At 47.9% G+C, this 15,499-nt stretch overlaps 1 protein-coding gene across 1 annotated transcript in view; it reads right to left on the minus strand.

The window, feature by feature from the left end:
• SLC13A4 (solute carrier family 13 (sodium/sulfate symporter), member 4) overlaps nucleotides 1–15,499 on the minus strand; it is a 42,152-nt gene that overhangs the window by 7,890 nt on the left and 18,763 nt on the right. The window contains exons 3-11 of the mRNA XM_012642760.1: nucleotides 15,354–15,490; nucleotides 12,931–13,103; nucleotides 12,456–12,510; nucleotides 9,871–9,910; nucleotides 8,854–8,934; nucleotides 6,696–6,880; nucleotides 3,222–3,341; nucleotides 1,961–2,062; nucleotides 462–563 (exon numbers count right to left, since the gene is read on the minus strand). Of these exons, the coding sequence (XP_012498214.1) occupies nucleotides 462–563; nucleotides 1,961–2,062; nucleotides 3,222–3,341; nucleotides 6,696–6,880; nucleotides 8,854–8,934; nucleotides 9,871–9,910; nucleotides 12,456–12,510; nucleotides 12,931–13,103; nucleotides 15,354–15,490 (995 nt within the window). The remainder of the gene's footprint in view (nucleotides 1–461; nucleotides 564–1,960; nucleotides 2,063–3,221; nucleotides 3,342–6,695; nucleotides 6,881–8,853; nucleotides 8,935–9,870; nucleotides 9,911–12,455; nucleotides 12,511–12,930; nucleotides 13,104–15,353; nucleotides 15,491–15,499) is intronic.

Here is a 15,499-nt window from a genome sequence, read left to right on the forward strand (position 1 = left end):
ACAGGCCTCAGCCCCTCTATGGCCATCGTCTCTTTACAGTTGGTACTTCATAGATTTATTTTCCCCCTTAACCTTCATAACAGGCTCTGAGATAACTGAGGTTCCAAGAGCTCATGTGAGAAGACTGAGGTCACACAGCTAGTAAGTGGCAGCACTGGATCCCAACTCCAGACTGGGACTCCAAAGACTGTATTTTCTTCCTGAATCTACAATGCAGCTTCCCTAAAAAGAGTAGATTTCCCATGAAATGAAATGTTTCCTGGATTCATGTCTGCCCCTGAAAGTTTATGAAGGGATACCAGTGGTTAGTTATTGCCTGAAGCATTTGAGTAAGAAAGTTGCTCTTTTCTTTTTCTTTGTTTTTTTGTTTGTTTGTTTAGTTGGGTTTTTTGTTTTTTTGACTCGGTGCTTCAAGGGATGCAAAGGGGGGTTGCTCATAAGGAGAAGAAGATATCACTTACTTTTCAAAGAAAGAATCCCAGCCAGGGACAAAGCCAGGCTCCCGGGTAAACCACAGCACCGTCATCAGGATGAAGAAAAATCCAGTCACCATTTCAGGGTAGCTATAAAATAAAATAGAAATTTCTTTTAGCTTTTTCACTTTGCTCTGGAAGCTTCTGTATTCAGAGTTCTAACACTTGAGACATAAAACACAGTTACTGCCTAACCGCTGTGAATGGCTGACTATGAAATGAGAAGAGGACTGAATGCTACCAGAACATACGACATTAACCATGTTGACTGGAGAAATTGATGTAGGAAGGGAAAGAGACCACATTTATAGTATGCATTTGTAAAATAATTCCACATACAGCCTACAAGGAGAATGCAGGGAAATGGGCACCCTCAAACACTGTGCTGGTGGGGGGAGGAATTGCTACAGCCTTTGTGAGGCCATTTGACCATATACATCAGGAGCCTTAAATTTGGTCATTCCCATCATCTAAGAAAATAACCAGAAATGCACACTGAAACATTACCTATTAAAGAATGGAAACAGCCTCCATATGCAATGATATCGCATGGCACTGAATACATTTTGGTACTGATACATGTTAAATTGAGATGCATCTTCTGATAATCATGTTTCTACAGCAGAGTTAATGACATGGGAACATAATGACAGTATAATGTTGAGTAAAAAAAGGCAAGATATACAACTATGTTCAGTATGGATTCTAATTTTGCCAAAAATACATACTGTTTTGCACAAAAAAACATGGAAAGAAGTACATCGTATTAATAGTTATTAACACTGGGATGCTAAAAGTCGATTTTAATTTTTCCTTATATTTTCGTGTATTTTCTAAATGTTCTACAATGAACATGTATTCCTGTTAGAACTTAAAACTGAAAAAAAAATACAGTGTCTACCTGAATTGTTTTACCCAGTCAAAGCTGTACGTGCCATAAATGGAGAAACTGCCATAAATGGAGAACTAAAACTAAAAAGGATGCCAGGTCACTGTGGATAAGCTGATAGAAGTGACTAAGGGTGGGTAAGTGAATGCTTGACCTCTGTCTTGAAGTCTCTGATGCTGCTGTATGCTCTAAATACGGCACACAGTCCCCCAGCTCCCTGGAGTGCCCCCTGGACCACTGCACAGGGCCATTTGAGCAACGTGAAGAGTCCTGGCTGTAGAGCAAATTCGGCACATTCTGAGAAGGTGGCTGTGCTGTCTTTCCCTGTTCTTTCTCCATCTGCCCCACTGACAGCACTCCGCCCCCACACCGCAGCTATACTGTGGACTCCGAATATAGCAAAGGGGAAGGGTGGCTATCTGAAATCTGGGCCAGCTTGACTCTGGCATTAAATAGCATCTTCTAAATGCCTGGATTCATAGTTGTGGAAAATTCTCCCAGCGTCAGGGACTGTCAAGAACAAGGCTGCTTCTGTGCTCTCTTTACCTGCTGTGTTTGCTTGCCTGGAGAAGGAGAGAAGGGGAAGGCTGGTTTTTACCTAACGTCTCCCAGCTTTTCATATTCCTCCTGGATCCTCTTCTCTGACAGCTCTTCCCTTTTGGTCTTCTTCTTCTTGCTCAGAGAGCAGGTATCTTTAAAACTGAGAGGGAAGAATGAGCAAATGACTAAAGAAAACATGCTTCTGAGGCCCAGAGGAGACCAAATATTAAGCAAATACTAAACCACTCGCCTGCTGTGCTCACTTTTCTCCTCTTCACTCACATGCTGTATCCCTCTGTCTCGCACCTATTCCCACAACTTCCGTCTGCCACGTTCTCCAGACTCTCATCAACCTTGACCCCTAGGCCTTGGGTGTATCCATCTGGGTATATCTCTGGTATATCGGTGTCAAGTTATATCTTACGGACTTGTGTAAGTGTACTTATGTGAGGTTGTTTCTACATACTTGTCTTTTGCATAAGTAAAAGAATCAGTGTAATGTGGTGTATGTGTCTAGATGTGTGTGTTTGCTGTTTCGTGTGTGTGTGTGTGTGTGTGTGTGTGTGTGTGTGTGTGTTTATTTGTCTAGAGACAAGGCTTATCTGGGGTAACGGTTGGTGTTAGTTTTATATTAACAATACTGGAGTTAAGAAATATATAGCCATCATTGGTCTGACAACAGTCTCTGAGTAAAAAGAAAAGTCAGCTCAGAGAATATTCTTGACCAATGGGACTAATAGCAGAACATTATATATCTCCCTTTCATGTGTTTGAAACTGATCAAATTTGGAGTAGACTGATGGTTATGAAGAAAAGGCTTGCTAAGTAGATTAATATTAGAAATAATATTGCAAGGGAAATGCCTAACTTATTATTTGAGGGATATGAGTATACTCCATACAGGCTACTAGGTCATGTCTATAAAATTAAACCTAATGCAAATTCCACTTGGAATCGTATTTCCTAAAGTTATTCAAATTACTATATTTGCTATGAGAGCATTGCTTTGAAAGCAATACAACTACATTAAACACTCTCCAATTCAGACTTTTTATAAATCAGACAGGCCCTCTAACTGTTTCATTGGAACTAAGAACGTTTCATTGTAGAACTGAGAGTGAAGGACTGAGTGTCTGAACGTTTAGAGTGTCTAGAAGAGACAAAGCCTGGCTCCCAATCCAGTCCACTGCATTCTCCTTGGTGCATGCTCTGTGGGTACTTGGCAGTCCCCCTTGAGCAGAGCCCTCCAGGGCTTGTGCCATGACCTTGGGATCAACAGGAGAGCCTCCATGCTCTGCTGGAAGGGTGCTGGGACTCACTTGCAGCCCAGGAACAGCCAGTGCATCCAGAACCAGCTGACCACCAGCATGATGAGGGATATGGGGAAGCTGAACAGGAACCAGGTGCCAAAGTTCACCACCTCTGCAGCTGGATACTGGCTGCAGAGTAAAGAACCAGGTCAGCAATTAGAAAAGGAGAAGTCCATATGGCATTTTGGGCTGATAAGCTAAATACTCCTTAAGAAGACAAACGGCAGGGCTAAGAGAGAGATAATGACAAGAATATGGTAAAACATTACCGAGAACTCACCTATTTGACAGTTGTAACTGTACAGAGCCCAAACAAGGATCATGAAGTAAACTAAAACAGGCATCTAAGCAACCAAAATTAGTATCACTAAAGTGTATATACTTTGCACTCAAAAGAATTAGTCAGGATCTATTTGCCCTTAATTTACATAAAGATTCTCGTAAGTTAACTCATCTGGTTTTCAAGACAGCAGAGACTGGAGAGGGCAGACTGGTGTATAAACTCACTGAAGGAACGTGAATTTTGATTGGGGGACCCAGGGCAGCCAATTCTGGAAGACTTTGGGCTCTGGGGCCTCATGAGGGTTCCAGGTAGTAATGGTGCCCATAAGAAGAAAATCAGGACTTGGAATTTCCAAATGTTTATCAACATCCGTTGCTGTCTTGGGGTAGAGGGCATTTGCCCAGTGGACTGCTCATTCATCATCAGGTAGAGCAGTGGCCCCCAGTTTCCTGGAGAGCTGGGATGAACCACACGTGAGCCATGACTTTTGCCTAGATAAGGCTCAGGCCTAAATGGCCGTGTTTCTTTTTCATTGGGTCTCTCTCTTTGGGGGTGGGCATAGAATTCCTCCAAGAAGGCAGATGATCATGCCCCTCTTCTCACACTAGGCCTTGCGGGATTCCTAAAAGAGAGAATGTAATGAAAGCAAGAGTGTTTAATCTTCTCTATTGTCACAGGGACATTTGCTCTACTGCACTATGGCCTGGTCGTGGATTTACTTTTACATGTGCTTCTTGGAGTTGAGACAGCTGGTACCCTGCCTAAAGGCCAGAGTGGGCCACTGATGCATTGGGAAGAAGGACTTTAGGAGCCATGAGAATGCCACAGGGCATAAACCATTCAGTGACTCACTGTGGGTCACCCTGGGCTGACAGGCATAATATCTGTTGCATCATCTATTCTCTGGTCATAGAAGCCCAGGTCCTGCTCCTGGACCCAGAAAAGGAATGGGATTTTAGAATAGATTAAATAGGTTCTGTGGATAAATGTGAGGACTTAATGCCATTTATAGCATTTTTCTAAAATGAGAAAAAATATATATAAAGGATATATATATATATACATATTTATATATAGAGAGAGAGAGTATATATATATATACACTCTAAGTTTAACAATGACTTTGTAGGTTTTTAAAACATCCAATATGAATTTGGGGGTGGTCTCTTCACTAATGCCAAGTAAAACAGCCTGGGGGAGCTTTCAGACCTGTGTGGAGGCAGGGGGCACCCCTTTCTTTCATAGAATGCCCGTTGTTCAGGTAAGCAACAATTTTGACTAAATGTGCTATTTTACCACCCAGGAAGTAAACTAAAAGGATATGAATTGGCCCAACCACAAGGTGAACCAGGAATTAAAGACCGGAAACTGAGAGCCTGGACAGAATAAAATGGCATGAGGACTCCATGAGCTTAGATCCTGGGGAATCAGGTCTTTACTTGCAGTGATCATTCCTTCCTCCCTCTCTTCCTCCTCCCTCCTTCCACCCTTTCTTCCTACCTCCTTTTCCCTTTCCTCCCATTCCTCCTTTCTCCTTCCTTCCCTCTTTCCTTTCTTTCCTTCCTGCTAAAATGTAAGACGTGTTCCTCTTGTCTCTGATTAATTTCTCTACTCTCTGCTCCGGATCCCATCCTTTTTTGTTTCTCAGTAACCTCACTCTATCAATTATCCCCTCTCTCCCAGATCTTTAATTTTCCTCTCATCTGGATCATCCCTACCAGCACTGAAATGTCTCCCATCTAAAAACCCTTCCTGACCCTACTTTACTCTCCCTTTACTATCCTCGCACATCTCTCCTTCCCTCCACAGTCAACTCCGCATTCCCTCACCTCCTCTTATTCCTCAACTCACCAAAATCTGGCTTCTTTTCCCACCACTTGGCCAAATTCCTCTAGTCTAGGTCACCAGTAACCTCATGTCACCAAATCTAATGGGTGCATTTTTGTCCTTATTTTGCATCATCATTCATTGACATTAAATATGGTAGCCACTTCCTCTTTCTTCAACATTTTTCTCCCTTGGGTAGAATGATACCAGATTTTCCTGGATTTCCTCTAGCCTGTCTAATACTATTTCTTTCTGTCTTTTGTAGTCTACTTGAAGTATTTGAGTTTCATCTTTATGTCCTCTGTTCTACTTTATATATTCTAAGTAGCCTGTACTTCTACAGCTTCCATTACCAAGGGGCAAAATGAATGTAGGCCCTTTGCTCAAAGGTTATTAAGAATCTCTAGACAGAAGAGCATTAAACCAAGCGTGAGGCCCTTCTGGGCACAGTGGCCCTGTCATTGCATGCCCATAACACCAGCCCTACAGGCCACTGACTCCAAAACTATGCCTTCAGCCGAGATATTTCTCTTGAAATTCATACCTCTGTCTCCACTGGACATCTCGACCTGTAGGTCAGCTTTTCCAAGACCCCATTCCTCATCTTTGCCGTCTGTTCCCCAACTGTTGAGGCCAGGAGCCTAAGAGACAGACTTGGCCTTTCCCTCTCTCAGGCCCTTTCTAATCCTACTAAGACCCATCATGTTACCTCTGAATAGCCCTCAAATCTGACCATTTCTCCTCCACATCACACTGTCATCCAAGGCCACTGCCAGCTCTCTCCTGGGCAACTGCAGCAGTGTCCTAAATTGTCTTCCTGCTGACTGCTTTCTCCTTTCCAATCTGTTCTCCATTTTTTCATCCAGAATAAGTGTTCAAAACCATAAATCTGATCGTCTCACTCCCTGCTTAAAATTCTTTAAAGGCTTCTCACGGCCTTTTGGATGAAGTCCAAATTCCTGAGTGGGCCTTGCCAAGCCCTGGAGATCCGCCTGCCCAGCACCCTGGCCTCCTTTCCCCTCTGTCATTTTCTTTTATGTGCTCCATTCTCCTGCCGTGGGGGCTGCCTACACTGTTTTCTTTGTCTGGAAAATATCCCTTCATCTAGTTTACTCTGACTCATCCTTCAGGTTTCCACCTGGCCTCCTCTTCAGGGAGGCATTTCTTCCCTGCAGATGGGCAAGCACCCCAGCACGGCATTCCCTGCGGAATTCTGGACTTCTCCAGTCTCACTTAACTGTGAGGACTTGATTTTTCCCTCTCAGTACAGAAACTGTTCAGTTTCGTTTTCTGCTGTATCCCCAGCACCTGGTCCAGTTCCTGACACACAGCGGGTGGGAAGTAAACATGTGTTGACCGAAAGAGTTACTTACTTGCTGAAGTGTTCCAGGAAGATGAGGCTGGTGGAGGTGCCAATGATGGTGGTCAGGCCGCCAATAGTAGCAGCATAGGATATGCTCAGAGAGAGGCACTTGCAGATCATTTGGTCATGGTGGGACCTGTACTTTCTGTTCGGCTCTTGGTTCCTGGGGCTGGAGGTCACGACTAGTGGCTTTTCCTGCCAAAGGAAAATCAGAAAATCTCTCCAACCCAGCTCAGGCTGTGTGGCACAAAAAGTATGAGAGGCAGGAGGCACCATGGTACAGCAGAAAGGTTTTGAGCTTAGGTGTTGGAAAGACAAATCCCAATTTCTACCATTTACCAACTTGGGCATGCCTCCAAGCTGCAGTTTCTTCTACAAGATGGGGAAAAATCGTATTTTCTTTGCCCTTGTTGTGAAGGGTAAATGAAGTAATATATGCAAAGTGCTTAGAACACTTCCTGGCATTTAATGAATGATAAACTGTAACATTATTTTTGTTATTAATGTTATTATTATTAATATCTTTTATACAGTCTCACTGTGTTGCCTGGGCTAGAGTGCAGTGGCATCAGCCTAGCTCACAGCAACCTCAAACTCCTGGGCTCAAGCGATCCTCCTGCCTCAGCCTCCCAAGTAGCCAAGATTATAGGTGCACACCACCGCGCCTGGCTAATTTTTCTACTTTTTCTAGAGATGGGGGTCTTGCCCTTGCCCAGGCTGGTCTTGAACTCCTGACCTCAAGCAATCCTCCTGCCTTGGCCTCCCAGAATGCTAGGATTACAGGTGTGAGCCACCATGCCCAGGCAATTAATGTTATTAACATTGACAGCGTGGACTGTTTTTTGCTTGAACTCCAGGAAAACCGGTTGCCCTCCACTCTTGTGTTTGAATAACAAACAGAAGATAGCCATTCTATGTCGAGTTAGAACGACAGGACTTGGCGTTTCCGTCTCTCAGGCCCTTTTTAATCCTGACAAGACCCACCAAGTGACTTCTGAATATTTCACAAATCTGAGTATTCAAGCCCATCATGTCCCAATGGGGAGATAGCTAAAAAATAAGTGATTCTTTCGTCCCCCCCTTCCTCACTCTCTTCTTCCTGCCTGTTGGCTTTTCCTCCCTGCTTTTTTCTTCCCCCTTGCATGTAAGCCCCAGCCTATCTGTGGTCCTCTCAGGCCCTACTGGTCCTGATGACAGCCTCTGAGGGCCAAAGAGGTTGCTGAGGTCTGGACTCCAGTGCGAACCGAAGAAGCAAGTACCCCTGTCCTGCCCCCCATGCCTGGCCACTCTCACTGATTCTTCACAAGACTAGGAGACCTGCTGGCACAAATGTCAGCAGGTCAGGTCATAAGAAAACCGGAAGAGGCCACCTTGCTACATTTCTCAAAGCCCTTCACCGTTGCCCCGTCTTCCTAGGAGGGCCAAAGAAAGACTTGGCATGCATCTATTTTGTAACTGGAAGTATCCCGGGGGGTTAATTGCATGTGGTCAGGGAGACTTGGATTTGAATTAAGATGCTCTTCATAGCTCTTCAGCCCTGGGTACATAATTTCATCTTTCTGCCTTATTTGCAAAACTGGAGTTCAAAGTCACTCCCTCACTGAGCCAAGACCAGAGAGAAAATGCTGAGCACAGTGCTTGGTAAATAATAAGCATTCAATAAATGCTGGCAGTTATTTATGATGATGATGGATGAATAAGCAAGAATGTTATGATGAACACAAAAATTGGAAATCAAGGATTATAAGTGACAGTTGCCTTAACATTCATTTGATTTCTGCATTTTGTTTCAGTGGTACAGTACCAGGAAGATCCTTATTTATGCAGAAAAGCAGTTGCTTTACAATCTGAGGACACTAAAAAAAGAGAAAAAAAAGTTCAGTGTCCCGAAAGCACCTTCGAGGAATAGCTTGAGCACCTCTGATCTAGACCAACCCTTAGCTTTTATAGTTGAAGAAGCTGGGGCATAGAAGGTGGGCTGTTTTGCCAAAGTCAAGAGAGCTGGATGTCTCATCTCCATGGTGCACACAGGCCAGACATGTATGTGGGGAAAGAGTGCCTGGTGACAGCTCACCAGCTTGCCGCCCTCCCAACTTCAAGACCAGTGCCCTTGGAAAGCTCAAGGCATTTTACGTAGGAAACAGGGCCAGAAGGTGCAATTCCATTACCTGGGATGGGTGTTGCTTCTTGCCCTGGTGTTGGTTTGCTGTCTTGATGGGGTTGGTGATCGCAGGCACACCATTCAGGTTCTGTTGGGACAAAGGCCATCACTCTATTAGGAAGAGAATGTGGTGAGCCAGGTGCCTTGAAAAGAAGCACCCAGTCATCCCAGGCCACCCACTCCCTGGCCGGTGGGAATGAGAGAGCAGCACTGCGGGGGAACACGCACGAGAGTGCCCTCACCCACACCTGCCTCTGTCCCACGCTCCTCCGCCAGCCTGGTGTCAAGCACCCCACTCGAAAAGGCTTTTGAAACTTGGTAGACCATGGCTCTGTCCTTATAGGACAGCCAGATTTTCTGGGACTTCATTAGGTAATGAAGAACCCTTCATTTTTTTTTTTTTTTTTAACAAAGAAAACGAAAACTAAAATCTCACCACAGCAAAGTCCACAATTTCACTGGTCTTTCACAACTCTCATGAAGAGATGTAAAACCAGCTTTAGGGGAAAGGGGTGGGTTAGAGTAGCAGTGTGCAGTTAACTTTGCTTTCCCCTATAAACATGTCCCTTTTAATAATAAGATTTTGTGGACAGGCGTGGTGGTGTACACCTGTGATCCTATCTACTTGGGAGGCTGAGGCTGGAGGATCACTTCAACCTGAGTTTGAGGCTGCGGTGAGCTCTGTATGATTGCACTGCTGCACTCAAAAAATTTTTTGTGAGTGGAATCCCTGCTGAGAGGAATTCTGAGGTTGAATCTGTGGTTCTTAAAAATCTGGATGGCTGAATCTTGGGTTTCCATGAAAAGAAGTTAGCCGTACTTTATGTGGTTAAAGCCAGTACTCAAGACTGGGTTCAGAACCACCCACACCCTTCTTACAGCCTGGCCAGTGTGAGTGCCTCCCCTCCCTTACATCGGTGGGAGCCGCTGGGCTCTAGGACAAGCTGCCAGGCATCACTGTCCCTCAGTTGTCTCGAGGGACTTTCAAGTGGTCCCAAAGCACAGAGAAAACCCAAGGCCATACCTTGCTGTGCATCAGAGAGGTGAGGTCTGCGGTCGACGTGCTGGAACAAAGCAAAGGGAACAGGGGAGCCACAGTGGCCCAGACTTCAGGAGAGGGCAGTTCTCTTCCTGCATTGGGCATTTGGTGTAAGGGACTTAAGCTCTCTGGACTCCAGTTTTCTACCCTACAAAGAAGACTGATCTGCCCTAGTCTTCCTTGCCTTCTGAGATGCTGTAAGCATTCATGGAGCCAGGGGCTGCTTCCTCCCGATGGCAGGGGCAGCGTGTTTCCTTTGGGGCGGTGCTAGCACTCCTAACAATAGCAGACACGGAGTGCTTGTACGTGGGCTTTAATCGTCACAACATCGTGAATCCTCATAACAGATCTATGGGACAGGGATTGCAACCTCTATTTACACCATCACTTGGTGCCCGGAAGCTGAGTGGGGGAGTGGGCTAGGAGTCAGCCTCTGACTGGAGAGACTGCACCCTGGACCACGTTCTCACTGGCTGACTTGGGGAAGGCCACTCTCTAGACAGAGGAACTTGTGACATGCTCATGTGAGGTGGCAGGAGCAGGGAGGGCCTGGACTACGCCCAAGGAAAGGCAAGTGAGGAGAGGAGGGGAGAATTTCTGATCAGCAACTGCACCTGCCGAGTCCCTCCCACACCTCTTGGTCCCCGACCTTTGCCTTGAGGACTGAGGAAAGTGAGAACTTAACCATCAGTGTAACTGACACACTGAGTATTCAGTGAATGTTTCTGCTTTGTCTCAGTCGTGAGGACAGTGGGTGGCACCAGCTCACCCACTGTGAAGACACATGAGCGTTTGGGCGCACACAAGCGCACATGGAGGCCCGCAGCAAGCCCGTCTCCAGCTTCTACCAGGGAAGGGGAGGGAGCTGACAGATTGAGAGTGAAGCATTCTTTGCAGAGAGTCTTAGCCTAGGAGGAGAATGCGCTGTGATATTTCCCCAAATGCTTCCCACACTGGGTGACGAGGGCAGGCAAGGACCCTCAGATGGCATGCAGGGCACTACCCGCGAGAGACGAGTGCCACCTGCACACCCAGCCAAGAGCCCTGGCTCCCAGCAGCACAAAGAATGCTCAGAGAGTTCTTAGGGACAATGTGAGCTTTTGCTTTGGGTTTGGAGACACTTGTTTTCATGTGGAAAAGAACGAAGGCAAGAAGCCAGCGAGATGCTGCCAGAGAGGCCACAGAGAGGAGCAAAGCCCCGCTGCCACCGGAGCAGCCCGCGCCGTCAGTGTTCAACAGGGCGGCGATGCTGAGCCTTCTCAGGGGTAGGGACATGGATGGAAGCTGGGCTAGAGCCATCTGGGAAAGGCCCTGCCAGGGAGGCAGAGGCAACCCTGGAACCACGGGGCTGTGGGGCAGTGAACCACCAGAGCACAGCCAAGGGGCGGAGTGGAGTGGGGAATCATCTTGCCATCAGGCCTGGGGCTATGCAGGGGTCCTGATACTCCACAGACCCTGAGAGCAGGCGCCCTGCAAGGGAAAGAGCGGGGTCTGAATCTCGGAGAGGCCCCACCCCAGACCACAGCAACTCCAGCCCAGACCCTTTCTGCCCCTTTATCTTCCCTGCACTCTGGAGCCTCTGCCCCAGCCCTGGAGGAGGAGAAGCGGAAGGGGAGGAAGAGCCATGGAAGGGCGACTCCCTCCCCCTCACTTTTACCTTTCTTCTTCTGCAGGCCTGGGCTGGCGGTGGGGGGAGAAGCTTTGGGTGAGAGATTAAAGTTTTGATATGAAGCTGGACTAGACTGCAATGTCTGAAAATCAGACTGTTATAATATCTGAAAGGAACCAGAAGAGCTAGGGGATTTGCCTGAGATATCATCAAGACATCCAATATGCTATGACGAAGACGGCGGTGGGAGAAAAACTAGAGCCACGTCCCGAGAGCACCCTGCTGCTGCGGTCCCGCGCCATGTGATGTCACTCATGTGATGTCACTCAGCGTGTGCTCTCTCTCCGTATGAGAGGGAACATCACAAGGTTGAGCTGTACCTGAAGTCCAGCTCTTCAGCGTGGACGACTCATCCCAGAATAGTTTGAAGACCACATTTTGCAATAGAATCTCCAAAAGGACCCAGTTGTTACTGGACCCACCTCTCAGCAATGTCTGAGACTGTACTTCTCCTTCCCACCATCACCCCCTCACCACCTGTGCCCCCGTCCCCAACCTGTCACCTAAGTTTTCTTTGCCATATCTAACAAGACCAACTCTACTAAGACCATATCTAAAACCTATAAAATATTTCATGATTCTCCAAGAATCTCCAGTGACATCTATTATGTGAGTGTTTTCCCATTAATAGACCAAACATATTATTCTCCTAAGGGGGACATCAGTTTAGATGAAATTCTGCTTGGCAGATGCATGGACAATTCATATATCCACTCCGATTCCGTCATTACTGCCATCCCTGTGGTTAAGGGAGAGGAGGTGGGGGAGCCAGGGGGTGGCAAGATGGGGAGCTTGCACCCCCACATCTAAAAGAGCTGTTGGTGGGCCCAGGCTCTGTCTGTCCCGACCTCCCCAATGGCCTCTGAGAGGCCCTGTCTGGGAGGAGGACGCTCATACTCACTCTTCATTGACAAAGATGAGTTCCAGAGAAGGTTGGCTGTTGTTTACATCAAGACCTGCCATAGCAAAGAAAAGCAGGAAGTGAGACGTGGAGGCTGGAGCTGCCCCTGTGGGGTGTGGGGGGGTGACGATTCCCCTTCCCTCCGCTCTGAAGGTAGAGTGGGGCTCATGGGTGCACACAGGCCCCAGGGGGTTGTAGTAACCCTTGGGCATTTGGGGGATGAGGAGCAGAGGGGCACCCATAAGTAAAGGAGGAAGAAAGAGCTGGTAATGGGGGTGCAGGAAAGCTTCTGGTTGCAAGGACTGGGGTAGGGAAGAGGGGAGAGCAGAGAGGAGGTGGAAGGTGAGGGGAGGGTGTAGGTGAGGGGGTCATGGGGCGGGCACCACGTTGGGCAGTTGCACAGGAGGAGCCTGGCAGGAGGCCCCGGGGAGGAGGTTGGAGGAGCAAGGGGGAGATGAACTCCAGCAAACAGTACTGATGGGCTCGGCCTCTTCGGCGCTGGAGTTGCCCGCCACGAGCTGCTCCTCCTCAGCACTGACCAGCTCCTGCAGCACGGCCTCCACGATGGGCATCACCATGGCGGTGGTGGAGGTGTTGGAGAGCCACATGGACAGCAGCGTGGTGCAGCACATGAAGCAAAGCAGCAGCCTGGAAGGCAGGGAGTGCCGGGCAGAGCCTGTCCCATCCCCGGGCCCTACCTACCAACCCACCAACCTGGTGGGGTTGGCCTAGACAACCACCGCTGGTATTTATCCAGAAAGTCGGGTCTTTATGTCCCACAGGGTGCCTTTCAGCTCTGTGCTCCAGTGCGTGGCACAGAGTAAGCATTAAATCACTATTTGTTGAATGAATGAATCACACTTTGTGGGCTGGTGGACTTAGCCAGAAAAAAGCCCTCACTTAAGCAAAGAATAGCTTTGGTAGTAGGGTCAAAGGGTGTGGCTTCACTGCTTGCTCTCCTCTCTCTGTGGACATTAGTGGAGCTCAGCGATGATGTGTGTGTGTATAAGGGAATGATCTGTTTGCTCTCGCAGCCAGCGATTCTGTGAGTCCCATGACATTCCTTGTTTTGCAGCCAAGTCGCTGTAGTTATTAGTGACCTAATAGAGATTAATGTTTGGAGCTCATGGTTCTGCCCCTGCTGTCAACATGCCGAAGGGATAGCCTCTGCAGTCACAGACATGTCCCATGTCACTGTTTGCGCGCACCTTTTCAGTTGGCATCTTCACAGTCAATGCTTGGAGGAAAACACTAACAAAGATAACCATCAAATTATTCCCCTCTGACTGTGGAAACATAATGCAACGTGTGCCTGTACGGACATGGTTCTAGTTGCCATACGATAAGCCAACATAAAGACTACCCGTGTTTATTATCTCAGGTGGAATCGCTCACTTTGCACAATTTGGGGACAGTACATTTATCATGTGGATTATGTCCGCGTGGCCCAGTCCTGACGGTATCTTTGTTCAGGCTGACAGTGACATGGGTTTGCCTGTCCTGCACATGCACTGCTAACAGTACCACGGAGGTGGCAACTTGCTGGGCGATGAGGTAAATAGGGAGGAGTGGAGGCGCAAGTGGATCCAATTTCTTGCAGGTAGTACACAGAGGTTTTTTTTTTTTTTTTTTTTTTTGAGACAGAGTCTCACTCTCTTGCCTGGGGCGAGTGCCGCGGCGTCACCCTAGCTCACAGCAACCTCAAACTCCTGGGCTCAAGCGATCCTACTGTCTCAGCCTCCCAAATAGCTGGGACCACAGGCACGCGCCACCATGCCCGGCTAATTTTTTCTACATATATTTTTAGCTGTCCAATTAATTTCTTTCCATTTTCTGGTAGAGACGGGGTCTCGCTCTTGCTCAGGCTGGTCTCGAACTCCTGAGCTCAGAACGATCCGCCCGCCTCGGCCTCCCAGAGTGCTAGGATTACAGGCGTGAGCCACCGCGCCCGGCCAGCCACCGCGCCCGGCCTACATAGAGGTTTTAAAGAGCCACAGACTCCACACAGGACGTGAGGAGATGCCACCGTGTGCCTAAGAGACTCCGTGTGGGCACGAGATTATTACTGTGCGAGGGGAGTGGGCTCGGCTGTAGGTAGCAGCCCCACCGGACAATCTGGGCACCAGGAACATGCTTTTATGCATGACCTGTATTCATCCAAATGCTCATGTTGAAAATGAATACTATATTACTTATTTATACTCTCTGGCTCCCAAAAGAGTCAGGGCAGCTTACATAAAATGTAGCGAGAAAGTTGTGAACTAGGAAGTGAGCAGGATATTCCCAAGGGAAGGTCAGCGTAGGGGTATCCAGTGGAGCAGCAGTGAGGCTGACGCTAAACCGTCAACTCTCACATCCCCGAAGGGTGGGGAACTGTGGCCTTCTTGACAGCAGAGTGGAAGGAGGAAGCGGCAGAGAGCAGGCTCAAATGCAACGTGTCTAACTGGTCTGTGGTCTGACCCGATGACAAAACTCAGGGTGGATGGGAGGAAACATCCATGTCTCCTTAAATGACGAGGGAGAAGACACCTGTTTCCTTGTCCACCCGGTTCCCTAAGACACAGGAAAAAAGTCGGGAAACAATTTCTGTGGGTCCATCTTGTTCTACCTAATAAGCCCTTTACGTATTGTAACCTGTCGCCCTTGCAGCCTAGGTTGTCACGTAAGTTCTTTAGATTATGATTATAAAGACACCAAAAGCGCAGATTCGAATCTCTATTCCATGGTCACAGGCGTTCATGGAGGGAGAGGTGGGAGCCCCGTGGCTCTAGAGTCATCCCATCCACGTTAGGAGAAAACAGGCTGAGTGGCCATGCCACTGTGACTCAGGACCCCTGTCGCGGTGGCACACTGGGTGCCGGAGGGATGCGCCACAGCCCAGCACCCAAATGCACTTACATGCCCGGCTTGGCTCCGGCCATCAGGACCATGCGCAGAGCAATGCGCTTATGCAGGTTCCACTTCTCCACGGCAGCCGCCACGCAGATGACGCCCACCAGCAGCAGCGTGGTGTTCTTGAAGTACTCGGCCGCCACCTGTGGGGA

The sequence above is a fragment of the Propithecus coquereli genome, unplaced genomic scaffold (assembly GCF_000956105.1).
Source record: "Propithecus coquereli isolate 6110/MARCELLA unplaced genomic scaffold, Pcoq_1.0 Scaffold186, whole genome shotgun sequence".
NCBI lineage: Eukaryota > Metazoa > Chordata > Mammalia > Primates > Indriidae > Propithecus > Propithecus coquereli.